This window comes from Pseudoliparis swirei, chromosome 18 (genome assembly GCF_029220125.1).
Source record: "Pseudoliparis swirei isolate HS2019 ecotype Mariana Trench chromosome 18, NWPU_hadal_v1, whole genome shotgun sequence".
Classification (NCBI taxonomy): Eukaryota; Metazoa; Chordata; class Actinopteri; order Perciformes; family Liparidae; genus Pseudoliparis; species Pseudoliparis swirei.
In genome coordinates this window covers 7,643,109-7,663,391 of record NC_079405.1, presented here as the reverse complement: position 1 = coordinate 7,663,391, position 20,283 = coordinate 7,643,109, and the positions used below count along the sequence as shown (strand labels likewise).

Below are 20,283 nucleotides of genomic sequence, written 5' to 3'. Positions count from 1 at the left end.
CACCTTTAGTGAGTAACAAATTCTGTTACGCTTTTTTACATTTTCTTTAATAAAATACAATCCGGTAACCAGAGTTGTCAGTCCCAACTTTAACGTAAATGTAACTGTTGTTTGGTCAAATCTAAAACCAAAAATAATTAGATGATAAAAAAATGCTAAACAGGATACGGTGGCCTGTGAGTTATTGTCTGTGAATTATACCAAAGCAATTGAAACAGAAAAACAGAGTGTATTAATTTGACAATAAATTATATTTATCATACTTTGGTTGGTTATTTATTGATGTGAGATCATTTGATATTTCATATCCCTTTTGCTTTGTAGACAGGTGCCCAAGCTTTTGTTTCAGAAATTGACTATTTTTATTGTTAATTTATAAAGGGCCTTTAAAGAAAAACAATTTTTTCCTCCAGTCAAATAATGAGTACACATTATTTGTACTATAAACACAATATATCAGGATATATGAGGCTTTTTAAAACGAATAAATCCATTAACTTTGCCATTGATACATTATCTTTTTATCCGTGCATGTTGAAAGGAGTTGATGTTGTCATTAGCTGAAGTGTAAAGTTACTGACATGACATAAAGATGAATGGACTATTGTAGGCAATTTTACCTGTAATACTGGACATACATATGTCAATTTAATAGCTTTATTAGAAAACACACACACACACACAAAAATGTTGCGTCAGCAAATGTATTCTTGGTGTAAGAAGATACGATGGAAACCATCCAAACACATCAGCAGACTGGATCAGATGAAACTAAATCACGTGACGTGTAACTTCTCCATGGGCTGGGCTATTGCTGCTTTCAAGTCAAATCGAAATTATCGTATTTTCAAGTTATATAGCGTAAATAGCTTGTATGGCACTATTCAAGATGGATAAAAAAAACTACGTATATAGTGTATTTATAAATGTTCCCAACTCAGCTATTCATATCAGAACAGTTTGTTACGTAAAACCAAACAAGCATCGATACCGGTCGTCTGTCCCACCCATTCCACATGTCCTGAACGCGTCGTAGTTGCCAGGTTGGGATTTTGTCAGCTTGTATTAGCAAGTAATATTTAATATTGTTTCCCAATATACATTTATTTACATAGAAAATATGAATACAGATTAATTATGCGCTTCCCTTGGCTATATAAATGAATAATTGTGTAACACATTGATTCAGTTGTCGTTACAGTAGAAATGTAAAAAATATCGTAAAAACCCAAATTTGAAATAATAAATGGTGACATTTTTCTTTTTTTCTTCGTTCATTCGAACATGTATACCCATTTAAGTCATTTATATTTAATTAAATGTATGTATTGAACATTCAGCATTCCAACACAGAGTGAGCCCCGCCACCCCAGGTCAGTTTTTCCTGGTCGGGCTCGTGTTTGCGCCGGGAGGAGTCACGCAAACCTGGCAACATACACAGTCGCTTTGTTAACGCTTCATAGAGCCAAGATGGCAGATTTCGAGGAGCTCAGCGATGAAGAGAAGGTATTACTTTTTAAATTAAAACTGTGGTTTTTTCGATAACACTTTTAACATTTTGCCTTGAGAACTGACATTGGTTTATGTAACACTTAATATGTGGCATTGACTCCCACGGGGCCGGTTACGGTGTCTGCTGGTGGAGCTCGCGTTGCTAAACCGAGTATCTGACAGTTCACAACTGTAACTGTTCCCTTTTCAAGCTGTCCCTGTGAACAAATGCGTAATATAATGAATCTGAGTCCGACCTCTTTCGATTAGGAAGGACATACACGCGCGGCTGAGCTTGGTGTCTTGGTTTAACGAGTTTTAAATAATTTAAAACGAAGCGCTAACGTGAATACCAAATGGTAGGAAGTAGATGTACTTCCTGCATTTACAGTGAGCATAATAATGGCTGTGCGTCGGCATTGTAACACCACCCACACCCAGTTTACTCCACCTCGGTGGGGCCGCTTGTACTTGTCTGTGTTACATCCGAAGTTAAAGTCGGTTTAAGTCGTGCATATGTGTTTGTATTAACTCGCCCGTCTGTAACTTGTTGCACTAGATCCGCGGGGCAGATTGCGTCTTAATGCAGTGTGGTCGGGGCTTGGTGTTGCTGCCCCTGACTCATGCTGCGACACGTCGTAAAACAATAATGCTTTGCATTCCTAAAGCTGATGGAGCTTAGATCTCAAAGCATTACTGCAATGCACCATTAAAAATAAATATGAACAAGTCGGTCTAATGCAAGGGTTGTAACTCCCAATTTGAATAATTTATTGGATATTTACCTCTACCAGTAGCTTTATCAGACACACGCTCACATTGTGGGACTGCCTGGTGGAGTGTCTCAGCCTCGTGGGGGGGGGAGATCTCAATGGAGTAACTTTTCTGGAGCACAGTCAAATTAGGTTACTCATTGTTCTGCCTCTCTGGCCTTTCAGCTGGCCAGCCCATTGTAGGTCAATGGCAGCTGCAGCCTGGAGGCCGAATAACACTGTCTGCTTGACAGACGGCATCCCTGGCCCAGCCTCGCGATAATGTGGCAGTGATATTACCACTGATTAAAGCCACGCGGGTCTCAAATGATTCAGGGAAACACTAATAAAGGCTCATTTTGCAACTTCTCTTCAACTAAACAGTCCTTGCTGCGCATTACCATTTGAGAGCATGAGCAGCGATGTCTTCACCCGGGGGGGCCTTCGACACCACATGCTTACACTTGCATTCTGGCTTCTAAGTAAAGCCCTGGGGCGATGTACCCTGCTTGCCATCTAAGGAGTGGCCAAAACAGAGCCAACAACTCTGCAGCCAAGAAAGACAGCAGACTGCTCTCTGCTTCTCTCTAGTGGCCATTTGCAGGTTATTCACTTCTCATGTACACCACAAGCTTTTTTATCTCGAAAGGAGAATACATTGGCTTGATTTCCCCACAAACATGCAACAGGTTTGGCAAAAGAGGAGACGGAAAGTAGTGTTTCTGCTCCAACACAGTTTATTTCAGCAAAAGGGAACTGAACTGATAAGTTACACGCTGTATTTAATGATAATGTCTTTCCTCTTTTAAGTTTTATGACAATATATTTGATTTATTTCTAGGTGCGTATTGCAGCTAATTTTGTGATGCACTCTCCCCCTGGAGAGTTCAACGAAGTCTTCAATGGTGAGCGTTGTTTGTGAGGAACGTTTTGATGTGTATGGAAACAATGTGCCAATGCTTTAATGTGTATGGAAACAATGTGCCAATGCTTTTCTTATCTTCATTTGTCTTTTTTCCAGATGTGCGAATACTGCTCAACAATGACAATCTTCTGCGAGAGGGTGCGGCACAGTAAGTTTAATCATTTTTTAATTTTTTATATTGTGTTATATTCCCGGATGTACATGAAAATTGCGATTGTGTTCTTTTTTTTTTTAATGTAGTGCCTTTGCCCAGTACAACATGGATCAGTTCACTCTCGCCAAAATTATTGGATATGAAGATCAGGCAAGCTTTTTCTTAATAAAAAAAAAAATCAAGATAATTGGCTTAACTCATTGTCATCATTATTCTACGCCATAAAGACCATTCCTGAGTAAAAGGCAGGTTTCTCTGTCCCCTTGAAGGTCCTGATTACGGAGCATGGAGACCTGGGTAATGGCCGCTACTTTGACCCTCACAACAAGATCTCCTTCAAGTTTGACCACCTGAGAAAGGAAGCCAGCGACCCCCAGCCCCATGACGGCGGGTCAACTCTCAGGTCTTGGAGAGACGCCTGTGACTCTGCCCTGAGGGCCTACGTCAAGGAGCACTACCCCAGTGGAGTTTGCACCGTGAGATTGCTCTCCTGGGCTGCTCAGCCATAATCGGCATTACTCACGATGAATCGCCCACTCATCATGTTTTCATCTGCTTCAGGTTTATGGGAAAACTATAGATGGCCAGCAGACGATCATCGCTTGTATCGAGGGCCATCAATTCGAGCCTAAAAACTTCTGGTACTAATGATCACATTTTAAACTTCATCAAATTCACGGCGACGATTATGTTGTAGTGGTGTTAGTTAAGTGTTCTCTGTTACTTTTCTGTTCTCCAGGAACGGTTGCTGCCGGTCTGAATGGAAGTTCAGTGTCTCGCAATCTACGGCCCAAGTGGTCGGGGTTTTGAAAATACAAGTATGTTGCATATTTAACGGGTGAAGTTCAAGCTCAGCTGTAAAGTTATTTTTGTCTCACTGTTTTGTTCCTCTTTCCTCATTTCCAGGTGCATTATTATGAGGATGGAAATGTGCAACTTGTCAGCCATAAAGATGTACAGGAATCTCTGACTGTGTCTGTAAGTATGTTAACACATCAACAGTTTTTTCTATTAGAAACGTTGAATATAAATTAACAATAGACAGACTTGGAGTATCCAGAATCAAGTCGAAAATAATTAAATGGATTTATTTCATATTCGATTTATGTCGATGTGTGTTTGAGTTGTTTAATTAACCCACATGTTTGTGTTCTGGCAGAGTGAGAGCCAGACTGCAAAAGAGCTTGTGAAAATTATTGAGGATGCAGAGAATGAATACCAGGTATGTGGGAAATACAATGTATTTAAAATAGTAAAAAACATGGATTGTATGTGTGTCGACATGACATTATAATGAATATTAATTTTAATCGTAATAATTGCCTTTCTCCCCCAAACTTAAACACTTTGACATTTAACAGATATTCCAATCTTGTAATAATCTGTACACCAGAGTATGATACAATTTCATGAACAATGTACACACCTGAATCGTACCAAGCGTACATCACAAAAGTGAATGTTGCTCATCTTTGGTCCCCTCCAGGTGGCCATCAGTGAGAACTATCAGACCATGTCGGACACCACGTTCAAAGCCTTACGCAGACAGCTGCCGGTCACCCGTACCAAGATCGACTGGAACAAGATCCTCAGCTACAAGATTGGCAAGGAGATGCAGAACGCTTAGAGGACAGAGGCTGTTTCGGGTTCCGACGAGCAAAATTGGGGAGAAGCCGACGCTCGCGCGAACGTGTGCCGCAACCGTAACGTACCGTATGTCCCGCTAAGACAGACTTTTGTTTGAGGGGGTTTAACAGAGAATGACAGCTTCCGTTATGCACTACGAGGAGACGCCTTGATTTTACAAAGACGTTGAGCGATGTCGCTCATTTGCAAACTTTTTTTTTTTTTAAACAAATAATGCCTTTTTAGTAACACTGTGAAAGTTTGGTTATTTCCCAAATTCTCAGTCACACGTTAAACACACACACACACAGTTTGTGATCCCTCAGTGTTTCAAAATGGACACGCAAACCCCTCGAATCTTCATGTAGCAACTAATTTACACTCTATAACATAACTGATCTTCTTCGAGAGCTTCCAATACCTCCTGTAGCTTCTTAATAACAGGGCAAATACTGTATGCAATTCGATATATATTAACTGAGCGGCACTTTAAGGCATCAAATTATTATTATTAACATCTAAAGGTCTCATCTGTTTAGACATATGTGTCCCTCTGGATAAAAGGTGGGAGCCAAAAGACATTTGTTTCTTTCTATATTCATTGACCATATTTTGTCTTCCTTCTTGAATTCTTTCCCTTCTCCTTGTTGAGACATTTTTGGTGATAATCCCTATATACTGCCCTGATATGGTATTGGTGTCCTCCTGAAAGCTGTTTGCCTTTAGCTTTTGCTATATTTTTTTATACAAACTGTAAGTACATTTATTGTTCAAGAAATAAAAATATGCAATGGTCAAGCAATGGTGATCACTTGTGTTTTACATCATGTATGGAGCTTCTTTTAAGAACCTAGACAGCAGATGTTTTCATCTGGGTTATGGGAATATAAGGCAGGTATTTGGCAGTGCCATTATCAAAATAAGGGGGGAAAAGCTGTTTGTTTCAAATTTCTTTGAGGTTTGCTTTATAATGAAGCATATAGAATGTCACTCATTGTTATATTACATGTCACTAATTAAGTATGTTAATTAAGAATATCATTCTGCTGTTTCTTAGTACACTTTAGGCTTTGTGTGTCATCATTTAGCTTGCACATGTAAACTGCTATCCTTACAGCTGAAATCATTTTTGGATTTATTGGACTGTTAAAAAAAAGAAAGTTATCATGTTGCTCTAAGAAACTGGTATTTTTTCTCTTATTTTCTGATGATTCCAGATTGAAAAAAACTCTGCAAATGCTTAAATAGTGTCAATAATTGTCAATTGCAGACTTAACTCAATTAATCAAAAAATCCAAGTGTTCTCTGGTCCCAAATGTCATTTTGTTGAAATGTACTGCTTTTCACTGTTATAATGCAACATATTTGGGTTTTTGGACCAACAAACTCCCTTAAAGCCAATCAATACAATGATATTAATACAAATCAATAGATTTAACAATAATGAAACTAATCATTGTGTCAAAATGTAATGCACATATTATTTATCCTTTGGCCTGAGATTTCCAGGTGTCAACATGATTCATTATTAGCATTGATTAACGAAGCTCTGTATTTCACAATTTTTATATAGTTTTATTTATTGTTTACATGTGATGATAATACATCGGAAACTGATGGAAACGCCCACTTCACATGAGTCCACGCGGCTCTGCTCATGTGGAGCCCAGGGAGTGTCAACGACATCATGTCCGAGGACATGGAGCCTGGTCGTCATAAATGCCCGGTCGAGAAAGGCCACCTTTGATAAATAAAGACCCAAGACTTTGCGCCAGAATTAGCGAGTTTCAACACCGTATTCACGGTCCGCCGCAGACGTGTTTTCGTTTTCCGTAGGTAAAACAAATGCACACGCTCCCTTACCCGTCGAGACCATCATAGGGGATTTCTAAATAATAATACAACAATATTAATGAGAAATATGTGGCGGAGTTACGCGCTTGGGCGGTTTTATGGGTTTTGACAACTAACTACCTTAAAGCAACTGCAAAGTTGAACTTCCGCACACGGAAAACAAGCGCAAGTCGCGCAATATACGTAACGGAGAAGCGCGCGACAGCAACGGCCCCGCGGGGAGGAAACTGAGTACTGACTGACAGTCGCTCAGCCGGTGAACTTCCTCATTTTGAGTCGGTAGATAGTCGGCAGCAGCGGCCCGGGACACGCCACCATGTCGGTTAAAGACTCGCTTGAAAGCGGACTGGACTTTGTTGAGTTTCTAGGAGACAGAATTTCCATCACCAGCAAAAAAGAACTTCGGGAAATCTACAACGCTGAATTTAAGGGCAGGTAACGTTGGGCTGCGCGCGCTTGTCTGGTGCTATGGGCTGACTGGTCTGTGGATTATATCGTTCCCTCTGTGTTTTTGTTCACAGAGAAGGAATTAAAGACCCCACCTTCTCCAGTGTTCTGCATGCCCTGCTGAAGTGCAACAAAGCCCACGTGAAGCAGGGGGCCGTCTACATAAATGTCGGGCCTCAGGTAGCAAGAGGTGTTCGTTCCCTTCTGTTTGCGAAGGGAACAAGTCTGGACATAAAAAGTACAGAAAGGAGGAAGTGTCATTTAAAAAAAAATAAACAACATTGTTTGTTTTTTAATCGTTACTGTAGTTTCGAGTGTATTGCGACCAATGGAGAAAGCCCCGCGCCCCTCAGACCCCACACAGCCCGGACACAGGCCCCCAGGAGACGGACGAGACACCTTCATCTTCACCTTCCTCTTCACCTTCCTCTGCCCCCTCTACTAATATGAAGTCTGTGCTGAACCCCAAGAAAAAGATGGCTACGGAAATCCTAAGCAAGTTGAAGATGAAAAGGTCGGTGTATATATAGTTTTATTTTATTATATATATATATTTTTTGTATCATATCAAGTGAGGCATTTTGTCGATTTGGGGTTTAGTACAGTCTGTTTTTATTGTCCTCCCTTGTCATATGCAAATGTTGTTATTCCTGGATCATCACATGACCTGTTGATCTTTACATAAGTTATTGTTAAGTGTATAACATGTGACAATAGTTTCAGTTATGGTTAATATTGGGAAGAGTTTGACGACATTAAGGAAGAAGCTATCACAGCTATGTTGAATATCGAATAACACACTTTCATACATCAACACAAACGAAAACAAACTACAAATCTGTACCGTATTTATAAAAAAGAAAGGAGGGTTTGGGAGGGGCTGTTTCTGGTGTTGGAGGCCTTTTTGAAGGTCACGGTTCAGCCTTATTATCATGTCTAACATAATATTGAATATTTACAAGTCCCCTCCACGCCACACACAGAGAACATGACTAACACTCACTATTTTAAATTAGATTATAATCAAATAAAACGAGAAGTAAAATGGAACAAAGTAAATAAAACTAGTAAAACTCAAATTTCAAGTTGGATATATAGTTGCATACAAACACCAAAAATATTACAATATGTGGGAAATATTAAATATGCAAGTAATAGTGCCAAAGTAATGGTCTGGTTGAAGGTGTTAATCTGTCTCTGTGTCAGTCCTGTGACCAACATGTTGGCTATAGGTGTGCTATGGTAGGGGTTAAGGTACCAAACATGACCTGTGTCCTCAGTGCGGACCCTGAATTTACTCTGGAACACAAGACAGTGTTTTTTTTATTCGGGTTGTTTTTTGTTTGGTACCTGCTGTGGACCTTGTGAAGCATTTCATCCCCCTTCTTTCTTTCCCTCATTTCCTTTCATATCAAAAAGTAATAAAACCCTTGAAGAAAAATAATGGGATCCAGATCAAATGTTCAACCCCTTGTTAGATACAATTTAGCATTTGTTTGATAATGGCCACAATATATCGATGATAAGCACAGGAAGATAAAGAGAGGGGGAGATGCACATTTATTAATGTATTTTATATTAATTTAATTTATAATTAATGTATTTCTTATTTATAATTAATTTATATTAATAATATATATTTTATATTATTTTATATTAATGTAATTTATGAATAACATCAAATTAAACAACAGAGCCTTTGGCTACAAGAATCAGTGAGCTCTCTAACTTGGTTCTGCTTCACTTTTTCAAAGTCAAACTTTGCAGGGAGAATGTCAACATATTTGAATGTGATTTGTGAGAGATTTAAACATTTCAAACTGCCTCATTCCAAACATGTAATCATCCTGGAAGTGCTTTTTAAAAAATGTTTCTGTGCCATCTTCATTTACTCATACCCAGTAACATATATTCTGATATGTACACATCTGAACAAAATGTCATTTTTTAAAAAAAGGTAAAAATGTCAAAATGATTAAAATAGCACGAGTGGTTGCAGAGATACGGCCTTTTTAGTTTGGGTATGCAATTTTCGGAGCAGAGGCCAAAAAAAACCCCCTTGGTGCTTAAAAGGTTAAACTACGTAGCCTGACCATGACTCTCTCCCCGGCAGGAAAAAGTTGACGGCTGACAAGTGGGGCATTGTGATCACCTCGGACCCCCCGGCGAGAGAAGGAAGGATTCACGTCACCGTGGATCGTCTGAGGGAGTCGTTCGCCCTCCCGTTCCACATTTTAAACAAGGGCACCCACTGCGTCCAATTCACCTTCTACACGGCCCTGCACAAGATCCGCTGTTTCACTCTGGAGGATGAGAAGAGCGTGGACCGAGCTTCTCCGCTGATCCTGCGTCCTGGTGAGACGCCACCAGCACCCCCGTGCTCTGTTTTCATTGGCACACTGAGGAGTGGTCATTAAAACTCGCGTCTCCTCTGCTGCCGATTCTCTTTCACAGGAGAAAGCTACGGCGTTGTGGTCCGGTACACGCTGAACCATTACGGATACTTCCCCACCACAATGTACTTTGAGTTCTGCCCAGTATTGCCAAAAGCCGTTCCCTTTTGCATCATGAGGGAGATGGAAGTGGTAGCCAGGACCCCTCTGGCGCTGGAGCTGGGGCCCGTGGCTCCTTACAGACCGTTTCAGGTGGTCACATACAGGCCGGTCAAAACTGTGACCGTGGAGGGAATACCGCCTCCGGGGTAAGTTCTTAACCCTCCTGTTACCTTTACATTTACTAACATATTTTACCCTCTGGGTCAATTTGACCCCAGCAATTGAAACCTCCAGAAAATTATGAGAATTAATATTGTTTCCCAAGTTTAAGTGCGAGGTACTTTATGTTTGTTTGTTGACTACCTAAATAGCCCTTTAACCCTCCTGTTACCTTAGGGTCAATTTGACCCCATTCAATGTTTAACCCTCCTGTTATCTTTATATTTACTAACATATTTTACCCTCGGGGTCAATTTGACCCCAGCAATTGAAACCTCCAGAAAATTATGAGAATTAATATTGTTTTCCAAGTTTAAGTGTGAGGTACTTTATGTTTGTTTGTTGACTACCTAAATAGCCCTTTAAATATATAAAAAAAGTTGATATTTCTTATATGTTTGACACAGTGAAAAACAGCCTGGGGTCAAACTGACCCCAAAGAACACCAACGTTAAACATTGAATGGGGTCAAATTGACCCAAAAGGTAACAGGAGGGTTAAGAAATGGATCGCAAACGTGGAAACACACTTCTATGCCTCGTTATTATTAGAAGGGAAACTCAACAGATTTGACACATTGAAGGTGTTTTTTGGGGCGTTTGCAAGTTTGAAAGTGAATTCTTTTTTGATTCTTGTACTTTTTAACTGTCCATTGTGAGTCCCACAATGCTGTAGGAGTGCAGTGCTCGGTTGGTTGGTTACTCTTAATGTTGTCCTCAGTGTAACAGATAAACACAACATATTAATCTTAATCTCTCCAAATGTAATGAGGACAAATAATTTTCGCCAGCTGCAGAACATTTATTATTATTATTATAGATTTTAGTCCACATATTTGATTTGGGAGCTAGTTGAAGCAATGTTCTTGAGTTGAGATTTAAATTCATCAACGAATGATCCCAGAGCGGCGACAGAAGCGTTGTTTAGTTCACGCATGATGCACTTTGTGTTTGGTTCCCTGCAGGTCGGGCTCCAGGCCTCTGAAGATGGCAGTGAAATTGAGAAACAACACGTACCCGGCTTACCTAAAGCAACTGGCGAAGCAAAGGATGGAGAACTCCGTGTTCCTCTCTCCAGCTGCCAGACAGAAACTGCCTTCAGTCAAGTGAGAAACCGACCTAATTATTTACAAATGTGGTATTTTATGGGCTTCACTCCCCCGCCTCACCGTGCTTGTGTGTGTGTGTGTGTGTGTGTGTGTGTGTGTGCTGTTCGCCCAGGGGTCTCCTCAACTCTTCCTTGGCGATGAAGACGTATGCCCAGCGACTTCACCTCCTGCTACACCTGGAAGAGATACAGACGGAGGTGGACATCAGGAAATACGACCTCCGCAATCAAGTGTTTACTCGAGACCAATGCAACAAAAAGCTGCTCACTTTCAGAGTAAGTTGAATCCCCACAGTACATATCTACTGCTTTTTAAACGACAATCCCTCTGCTTCCTGTGATGTTTTATGACATCATTCACGCCGTTATCCTCCGCGCTTGCTCATCTGAATAAAGCTCGGTGTTTTGGAACAAACAAAAAGGCCCGGCTGTTGTTCTCCAACAGGCTCCAGGTGTTGCTGAGAATCGTCCGTCCGTGCTCCGGGGAGATTGCATCCGGGTGTCCAATTCAGCAGAGAAGGTCGAGCCGATCACCGTGTACATCGGATATGTGCACAGAGTGGAGCTGGACAGCGTGACGCTGGGCTTCTCCAAGAGGTCAGCGCTGCTGGACGGCGGTCACTCGTCTGCTGGAAACCCGGCCGACGTCCCCGACGGCGAGTGAAAAAAAAAAAGCGCCACTTTCCTCTCCGTTTCAGGTTGCTGTTCAGCAGCGATATGAAGTTCGACGTGGAGTTTACTCTCAACCGGTACTGCTTGAACCTGCAACATCGGGCCGTGGACTTGGCGGAGAAGCATAAGCTGGAGAAGGTGCTGTTTCCGACCGGTGCGGCGGTGGCTTATCTCTCCATGCCGAAACTCAGGTCTGGTGGCGACGCACACAAGGTTCAAGCATACGCAACACCGACACACAACGTGGCGTCATCTCCAAACCCAACAAACCAAAAACACTTTGAAGTCTGTATCTGGATGGTACTCGTAGGGCTCAGGAACCTTTTTGACTGGGAGAGCCATAAAAGCCAAATATTTCCAAATATATTTCATTGAGAGCCATATAGTATTTTTAACGTGTAATTTTTCTTTGCTCCGCTCCGATGCGCGCACACGCCGGCGTCGGAGCTCGGCGGCGCGCGAGACGGAGAGCCGAGAAGTGTTAACGCGACACGTCGAGACAGAGTGACATGCGGCTGTGTAGAGACGATCAATAACAGACGTTTAGTTTAATAAAAGAACAAAGACGTCTTTAAGAAAAGGACCTTAGATTACTTCTGCTGTAATCTGGCGCGATAGAGAAAATTACAGGGGGGCGGGCGGAGATTTTTTTTCTTTCTCAACTCAAAATTGTCTGGGACCCATATGCCGTCACCGGAAGAGCCATATATGGCTCGCGAGCCGTAGGTTCCCGACCCCTGGCCTAGGAGGTTAAACCTGCTGGCAATTTTGACAAGAGTGTATGATCTCCTAATGACGACGTGACGGCCTTCGCCTCTCTCTGGGCACTTATCCGCCGTATCGTACTAACAGGCCGCTCTTTGGTTAAACGCCATAAACTTGCACCGAGTGAATACGGGCAATATCTTTGCCCGTATTTTTATTTATTTTTGCTGAGAAGACGTAGCAGACAAAGTTTAACCGCTCAGACCTGCGTGTAACGAACTTAGCGTCTCATCATACAAACGGGTACGCGTGCGGTTTTCATCGCCACATTAGAAGTTGTTGCCGCGGCGTAAAGGTCCGTTGTCATGTTGTGGCTCCGCAGGATGTTCAACGAGCAGCTGGAGAACAACCCGGAGCAACGCGCCGCGGTCCAGCGCATTGTGGCCGGGTCCTCGAAGCCCGCCCCTCATCTTGTGTTTGGACCTCCCGGGACTGGGAAGACGATCACTCTGGTGGAAGCCATGCATCAGGTAACGAGTGACGGTACCAGGCTGCAGTCTGAAGATGAATCTACAGCCTCTAATTATCTGGCAATAGGGCAATAATAAGTTTTTTTAACTGTTGCTGGGACAAAACAAGACATTTGGTGATGTCACCTATTGTGAAAGTCATTATGCTGAATTTATTTGACCGCTTTCTGATGTTTTTAGGGACTAAACAATGAATAGAGAAAGTATTTCAGGCAGGCGTTATGCCTTTTATTTTTATCTCAACTGCACACCTGTAAACTTACGCGTCTGCATTTTGTACTGTTGCAATGCTATCGCGGTCACACGATCTGTCCACCGACACACACACACACACACAGAGACTCCAACGGTGAAAACAATACCAGCTCTGTTATCTAATAATATGTGTGTGCGTACATAATAATCATCAGCCCGAATATGAACACCGTATTCTGTGATGTGAACGTGTGATGCCAATTATCTCCACTTGCCAATTAGATTTTTCTCTTTTTATTGGTTTAAACGGCACGCAAATAATTATTGGGTAATACAATCGATGAATTTGACTTTGCTTGTATCGACAGGTCAGCAAGGCCGACCCGTCCGCCCGCATCCTGGCCTGTGCACCTTCCAACAGCGCGTGTGACCTCCTCTGCGAGAGGCTGATGGTTCACACCGACGCTTCCCGCATTTGCCGCGTGTACGCCAGCAGCCGAGACCCGAGAAGCATCCCCAAGAACATGCTGGTGAGCACCGGCCGGCTTCTCTGCGTCCACGGGATACAAACCGGCTCTGATTGTCAGAAACAAAAAACCGCATTATAGCGAGTTTCCTCATCACAAGTATTCCTATTCAGCATTTACCAGACGGATCATCACGATTCTTCATGTTGATTCAGATGTGACTTGAGGTATTTCTTCCGGCATTTCACCAAACCTCTTGTGTGGAGCATAGATGAGGAACTGTAATAGAAGAGACTGTAATAGACAGATATGTATTGAACTGCTTTGATTTAACCCTTCAATTTGACCCCATTCAATGTTTAACCCTCCTGTTACTTTTATATTTACTGACATATTTTACCCTCGGGGTCAATTTGACCCCAGCAATTAAAACCTCCAGAAAATTATTTGAATTAATATTGTTTTCCAAGTTTAAGTGTGAGGTACTTTATGTTTGTTTGTTGACTACCTAAATAGCCCTTTAAATATATAAAAAAGTTGATATTTCTTATATGTTTGACAGTGAAAAACAGCCTGGGGTCAAGTTGACCCCAAAGAACACCGACATTAAACATTGAATGGGGTCAAATTGACCCGAAAGGTAACAGGAGGGTTACGGATGAATGGAAAAAGTCACGTTTGAACTTGAGTCTATATCTTTCTTTCTTTCTGACACGTCTTGTCTTATGTCTTTTTTTTTAGAAATACTGCAACTGGAAGCAGGACAAAAGGGTATTAGAGTCTCCGCTGAAAGAAACTCTGATGAAATACTTGATCGTAGTTACAACTTTGGTCACAGCCGGCAAGTAGGTTGATTGCATCTCCAGTAATTATTCACTATTCCTGACTCATTGACTCCTTAGCAGCATCTTTTTTTTTTTAAGTGTTGAGCTGTGTTACACTTCCTATTCCACGTATTGATCACATTTGTGTTTCGGTTTTGAGGCTGGTGACTATAGGAATCCCAGTCGGCCATTTTACACACGTCTTTTTGGATGAAGGAGGCCACGCAGTGGAGTCAGAGTGCGTCATTCCCATCGCAGGTAAATAATCTGAATTATCAGTAAACAACAACACGTCTTTCAGTTTTGCCAAACATTGGTGAAAGAGTTATTTTGTAAGATGTATACACACCGTACACAGATGGTGTTTCCATTCACAAGGAAACTGAGACGATATCCAACTTAATGTAGGTTTAGTTCTTATAAAATCTCAAGGATGATTCGTATCTACGCATTATAACCCAGTGTATATTAATCAGAGTGGGAAACCTTATTTTTGTACAGTTATGCCAGCGTTTTGATGTCTCAAACTGCTATTTTCATTCAGATTTTCTTCTGCTCAGGATACTAGAAATAAATGTCCTGATTTCTATCACACTGTAAAGAACAGACGTGAAAGGTGTTGTAATGGAGAAGAGGAAGAGTTGAAACGATGTCTCTCCAGTCATTCGGAACTGGATCCAGATTTCAGTTGCACTCCTTTTGAAAACACAGTTTCTTTATCGCACAGGTCATTTCTCTAGTGGGAATGTAGAGGATTTATAGCATTTATAGCTCTGTGAACCTGGGCGGTGGCTGCGGAAACCGCGCATGGATTGGCGATTTACAGAAATACATCATAGATTGGGAAATGCGTGGTCCAGAAGGCTGAGAGAAGTGTTTCACTGCTTCCAGGCTCCGAGCAGCAGACGTGCGCTACATCTCAACACATCTGTCAAGGCGGTCTTACGAATAAAGGTCCCACTGCTTCATCAGCGGTGAAAGTGACGCACCTTTTGTCTTCACAGGTCTGCTCAGTGCAGAGACTGGTCAGCTGGTGCTGGCAGGAGATCCCAAGCAGCTGGGTCCGATCCTTCGATCCCCTTTTTCACTGCAGTATGGACTCGGTGAGCCCAGGGGGGGGGGGGGGGGGTCACATTATTACCTTCGCATTGAAAATGCGGAAGGTCATGTTTTGATCGCCGTGTATTTGTATGCGTGCGTGCGTGCGTGTGTGTTATTCGCATAAGTCAAAAAGTATTAAACCGAATCGTATGAAATTTGGTGGGATGATAGGTTATTATCCGGGGACCATTTGATTAGATTTTGGGATCGATCGGGTCAAAGGTCAAGGTCATGAAAAGGTCAACATATTCTTTTTACCATAGCGCGGTCAATTTGTATCCAATTGGCATGCAACTAATGCCAACATGTTCATAATTCAATGCCCAATCTTGTGATATGCGAAGGTATGCGCTCGACCGAGTGCCCGTTCTAGTTATTAATATGTTCTATTGCACGTTCTGATTGTAGCTATTGCAGTGTTTTTACTGCTAAAAGTAAAGGATAGAACAACTTAAACTGTCGCTTTTGCATTTGTTTTATTTATGATTCAAAAGTGTAGCTGTAATGCTGTGACGATGGTGTTCCTCAGGGCTTTCTCTGCTTGAGAGGCTGATGAAGCACAACGCTTTATACCAGAAAAGCACAGAGTCTGGGCACTTTGACACCCGCTTTGTCACCAAACTGCTGAGAAACTACAGGTAAGCCTTCCGGGTTTCACTTTGCTCGTGAAGCGTTTTAGTTCAAGCTCGTCGGCTTTCTTAGTTTTTAAAAGCGTATTCTTCCCTTCCTCAGGTCTCATCCTGCCATCCTGAAGATCCCCAATGAGCTCTTCTACGAGAATGAACTGCAGGCGTTTGCCGACCCGTGGGAGCGGGATACGTACTGCAACTGGGAACACCTTCCCAAAAAGGTGTGGCTGCAAGGACATTCAGTTTATTCTTCTTTTCCTTTTTTTTACTTCTGAAAACATCTCGATACACAACAAAACATTGAGAAAAGCTTGACACAAGGCATTGATTTTGGCCATTTTTATTTGTAAATCCGCGACATGAAAATCCCCAAACTTTATGGAAGTGCAATACTAAATTGCTGAATTGTTTATTGTTATTTGAGTCATAGGCCATATAATATACATTTTCTGAAGACTGAAACAAGCCGTAGACTGCCACAGAAGACAACGCAACAACATTTATGACAAATCGGGTCTTATTATTGAAAGAAAAGTCTCGTTTGAGAAACGACTGACGGCGGCTCCCGCTCGCATCTCTGCAGGGTTTCCCGCTCATCTTCCATGGGGTGATGGGGAAAGACGAGAGAGAGGCCAACAGTCCTTCTTTCTTCAACGTGTCTGAGATTGAAGTCGTGGTCGACTACCTCACCAAGCTGATGGACACGCAAGGAAAGAAGGGTCTCCCCAAGCTCTGTGCGAAGGACATCGGCATCATCTCCCCGTACAGGAAACAAGTGAGTCCTGCCTGGCGTCCGTCCGTGCCGCTCGAGACGCGGATAAACCGCTTGAACTCGTCATCGGTAACGCGCTCGCCTTTTCTCACAGGTCGAGAAAATCCAAAAGGCCCTGAAGTCCGTCGCGGCTCTGAAGCGATGGGGCGATCTCAAAGAGCTCAAGGTCAGCGATGCCACACATCTTTAATAATACGGTGACATAAATAGGAGGATGCTCATTTAAAGTTTCCTGCGCAGAGTCAAGACGATATCATTTGAAGTTCCAGTTTGTACTCTGGCTGTTTGTCTTCAGGTGGGCTCTGTGGAGGAGTTCCAGGGCCAGGAGAGGAAGATCATCATGGTCTCCACCGTCCGCAGCAGCCTCAATTACGTCAGGATGGACAAAGACTTCAACATCGGATTCCTGTCCAATGAAAAGGTGCGTTGACTCTTCCTTTTTTGCCTTCGCATTGAAAATGCCGTGTATTTATTTATTTATTTGCATGCGTGTTCCTCGCATAACAAAAAAAGTTTAAAACTGAATCGCATGAAATTTGGTGGGATGATTGGTTATTATCCGTGGACCATTTGATTAGATTTTGGGATCAATCGGGTCAAAGGTCAAGGTCAATGTCATGGAAAGGTCAAAATCTTCTTTTTACCATAGCACGGTCAATTTATATCCAATTGACATGCAACTAATGCCAAAATGTTCATAATTCAACGCCCAATCTTGTGATATGCGAAGGTATGCGCTCTACCGAGTGCCCGTTCTAGTTTTAAAATGTTTTAATCTTCATATAATAAAAGCAGCAGGATCTTTTTAATGTATGCATCTCTTTCTCTCCGTATCTACGGCAGAGGTTCAACGTGGCCCTGACCAGAGCCAGGTCCCTGTTGATAGTCGTGGGAAACCCTGTGATCCTCAACAAGGACCCCACCTGGGAGAAGTAAGGCGAAGCCAATACAACCGGAGTGTCCTCTGCTTTAGCGCCTTGTATGGACATGTGATTGAGATTTAAAGTGCATTCTTGACCGTTGCAACGGGGTTAACCAAACAATCTCCTCACAAGGTCTATTCGTCACTGTTCATCACACATATTCCTCAGCAGGGGAAGTTAACATAGTTTTAGATGTCCACACTCATTTCTCTTTCTTTGAGCACAACAGGGACTTCTCATCCATTTTTGCATCGTTTTAATGCATATTATGTGAATTTTTTTAATCCGCAGGCTCATCCGCTATTGTGTGAAGGAGGAGGGTTACGCTGGATTCGACTTTGAGGACGCAGAAGGAGAGGACGACCTCGTGTCCAGTCTGACGAGCCTGAACATCAACGTGGATTCAGACGGTCAGTGGAGCGACAGCCTCAAGCGTATGGCCGTCATGTGATGCTTTGTCACGTCATCGTTGGCTATAGCTGCAATAGTAAGAGGTGCATCTCAACAAACGGGCATGAAATGACATCAAATGTTGTGTCTTCGTCGTAGAGCCTGTCGAGGAGGGAGAGGAGAGCGCCCTCCAGCGGCAGCCGGGCCCGAGTGAAGACATGAACATCAACGTCTGAAATAAAACAACCGTTTGCAGAGACGTCCAACATGTTTACATTGATGTACATTTAAGATGCACAGCAACTATCTATTCTGAGCTTTTAATTTCACTGTTCATCTACCGATTAAGAATATGTCCTTTTTAAATCAACTTTTCTAAGAACACTTTACTTAATTTGCTGCAGTCAGTCGGAGCTCGCCCTTTGGATGATGCCGCTAAAATAATGAAATTGTTAAATGTTTTGTTCTGGAGTGTACCTCTGTTCAGTGGCTTCTTGAATAAAACTGCCACTTAACAGACATTTATATGTGGGAAAATAAGTTGCAGACGATTCAAGGATATCTTCGCCATTCTCAGGAATTCTTCGCCATTTGTCTTCCTTTCACAAGTCTGTATTTTTTCAACTCAAACTTCTCTCTTATAGTTGAAGCCTGAAGAAAGTCAGTCATTTCTGAACCATATTGTGATGCACTTTTGTCATAGCAGAACCTTTTGATTCATTACACCGTAAACCATAACTTGAGAAGAATTGACCTGAGGACAAGTCAGTCTCGTCTCAAAAAGAGTTTATAAATATATACTTCAAATCAAACAGTCACGACAACAAATTGTTTACAGAGCTTTTTAACAATAAACTTTTGTATAAATTGTTATCCTGTCATTTCAAATACTTCCAGAGAAAGAAAGAAGAAAAAAGGAGTGTGTCGTTTTCTCATGCAGACATTGTCATAAGGACGTTTTGAGAGCGCGACCTTATGGGTACAAACACAGCGGTATTCTACATGCTCTTATTTATATGTTCAACATTAGACCCTCCGCGGCTTCTAAGGGACGCTTTCATCATTATGCTCCGCCTCCAGCTGTGAGAGGTATTCGACTGACCTTTAATTCCCCCAAAATTCCATGGCGTTACACTTGAACCGTGAACATACCACAGGACCCATGTTTTCATTTTGGCTCGATGGTGTTTTGAGCCCTCACCGACGCCTTCCAGGCAGCGGCTGCCTGGAAGGCGCCGGAAGGTGGTCCCGCCCCCCAAAACTCTGATCCAATCAATGCGCTACCCCCACTTGGAGCGGAGCGCATATTCAAATCCACTTTTTGGAGCGCATTGCATATTCAAACCCGCGCATTTGGAGCCAAACCCACTTGGAGCGCATTTGGAGCGCATTTAACCCACTTGGTTCAACAATTTCAAAGGTACGTAGCTATTTTGGGCCGGCTAATGTTGTGGTAATGTTATTTCAACCTGCTAGCTAGCAGATAGATGATGCTAATCTTAGCTGTGGTAATGTCATTTCTACCTGCTAGCGAGCTAAATCTGGTTAAAACATTAGGTAACAAAGTAAGATTAATTACTGCAGATTAATCACTGTATTTGAGTGATTGTTAATGGTTAGTGGTTATCTTTCAAATGATGCCTGTGAGGCACTTGACGTTGAGACTGGTTGACTTCCAGGCTGCTTTGGAATAAGGATACCTCTGAGGCAGCCACCAGTTTTTGGATAACTCTGAGGCATCATAGGTAGTGTTGACTGCCAGGCTGCCTAGTCGTTGGTATACAGGTTAACTCACAGGCATCCAGTTGGTTTTAGATACCTGTAAGGCATCTAGACGGACATTAAGAGGGGCTGACTCCCAGGCTGCTTCCTAACACTGGTTAGCTCTCAGGCAGCCAATTAGCTTTGGATGCCTGTGAGGCACTTGATGTTGAGACTGGTTGACTGTAGACTGATATCCCTTAGTTAAATTGTCCTCATGCCTACAGATAGGCCTATTGAATAA

General features: G+C 42.3%; 2 protein-coding genes across 2 annotated transcripts; both read left to right on the top strand.

The window, feature by feature from the left end:
• Window positions 1-1,424: 1,424 nt before the first annotated feature.
• On the top strand, window positions 1,425-5,746 carry capza1a (capping actin protein of muscle Z-line subunit alpha 1a). Its single transcript, XM_056437301.1, has 10 exons — window positions 1,425-1,506; window positions 3,085-3,148; window positions 3,265-3,316; window positions 3,409-3,472; window positions 3,592-3,798; window positions 3,884-3,963; window positions 4,062-4,140; window positions 4,229-4,300; window positions 4,482-4,544; window positions 4,809-5,746. The coding sequence occupies exons 1-10, from the start codon at window positions 1,471-1,473 to the stop codon at window positions 4,947-4,949; spliced, it is 858 nt and encodes a 285-aa protein (XP_056293276.1). The 5' UTR covers window positions 1,425-1,470; the 3' UTR covers window positions 4,950-5,746.
• Window positions 5,747-7,008: 1,262 nt separating this feature from the next.
• Window positions 7,009-19,149, top strand: mov10a (Mov10 RISC complex RNA helicase a). The gene is made up of 22 exons (XM_056436675.1): window positions 7,009-7,237; window positions 7,324-7,429; window positions 7,558-7,763; window positions 9,363-9,604; window positions 9,704-9,950; window positions 10,928-11,068; window positions 11,184-11,346; window positions 11,516-11,667; window positions 11,769-11,933; window positions 12,830-12,977; window positions 13,541-13,702; window positions 14,381-14,484; window positions 14,624-14,721; window positions 15,468-15,566; window positions 16,094-16,202; window positions 16,297-16,414; window positions 16,777-16,968; window positions 17,060-17,131; window positions 17,261-17,386; window positions 17,809-17,897; window positions 18,180-18,298; window positions 18,438-19,149. Exons 1-22 carry the CDS (start codon window positions 7,119-7,121, stop codon window positions 18,512-18,514), a joined length of 3,054 nt encoding a protein of 1,017 aa, XP_056292650.1. The 5' UTR covers window positions 7,009-7,118; the 3' UTR covers window positions 18,515-19,149.
• Window positions 19,150-20,283: the final 1,134 nt, after the last annotated feature.

What these genes read in the sequence shown, in the direction of transcription:
- capza1a (XM_056437301.1), top strand. Translation starts at nt 1,471, where the DNA reads ATGGCAGATTTCGAGGAGCTCAGCGATGAAGAGAAG. An exon ending in AGCTCAGCGATGAAGAGAAG is followed by an intron (nt 1,507 to 3,084) that starts GTATTACTTTTT and finishes ATTTATTTCTAG; the next exon opens with GTGCGTATTGCAGCTAATTT. An exon ending in TTCGAGCCTAAAAACTTCTG is followed by an intron (nt 3,964 to 4,061) that starts GTACTAATGATC and finishes TCTGTTCTCCAG; the next exon opens with GAACGGTTGCTGCCGGTCTG.
- mov10a (XM_056436675.1), top strand. Translation starts at nt 7,119, where the DNA reads ATGTCGGTTAAAGACTCGCTTGAAAGCGGACTGGACTTTGTTGAGTTT. An exon ending in CTCTCCATGCCGAAACTCAG is followed by an intron (nt 11,934 to 12,829) that starts GTCTGGTGGCGA and finishes GTGGCTCCGCAG; the next exon opens with GATGTTCAACGAGCAGCTGG. An exon ending in GCATCCCCAAGAACATGCTG is followed by an intron (nt 13,703 to 14,380) that starts GTGAGCACCGGC and finishes CTTTTTTTTTAG; the next exon opens with AAATACTGCAACTGGAAGCA.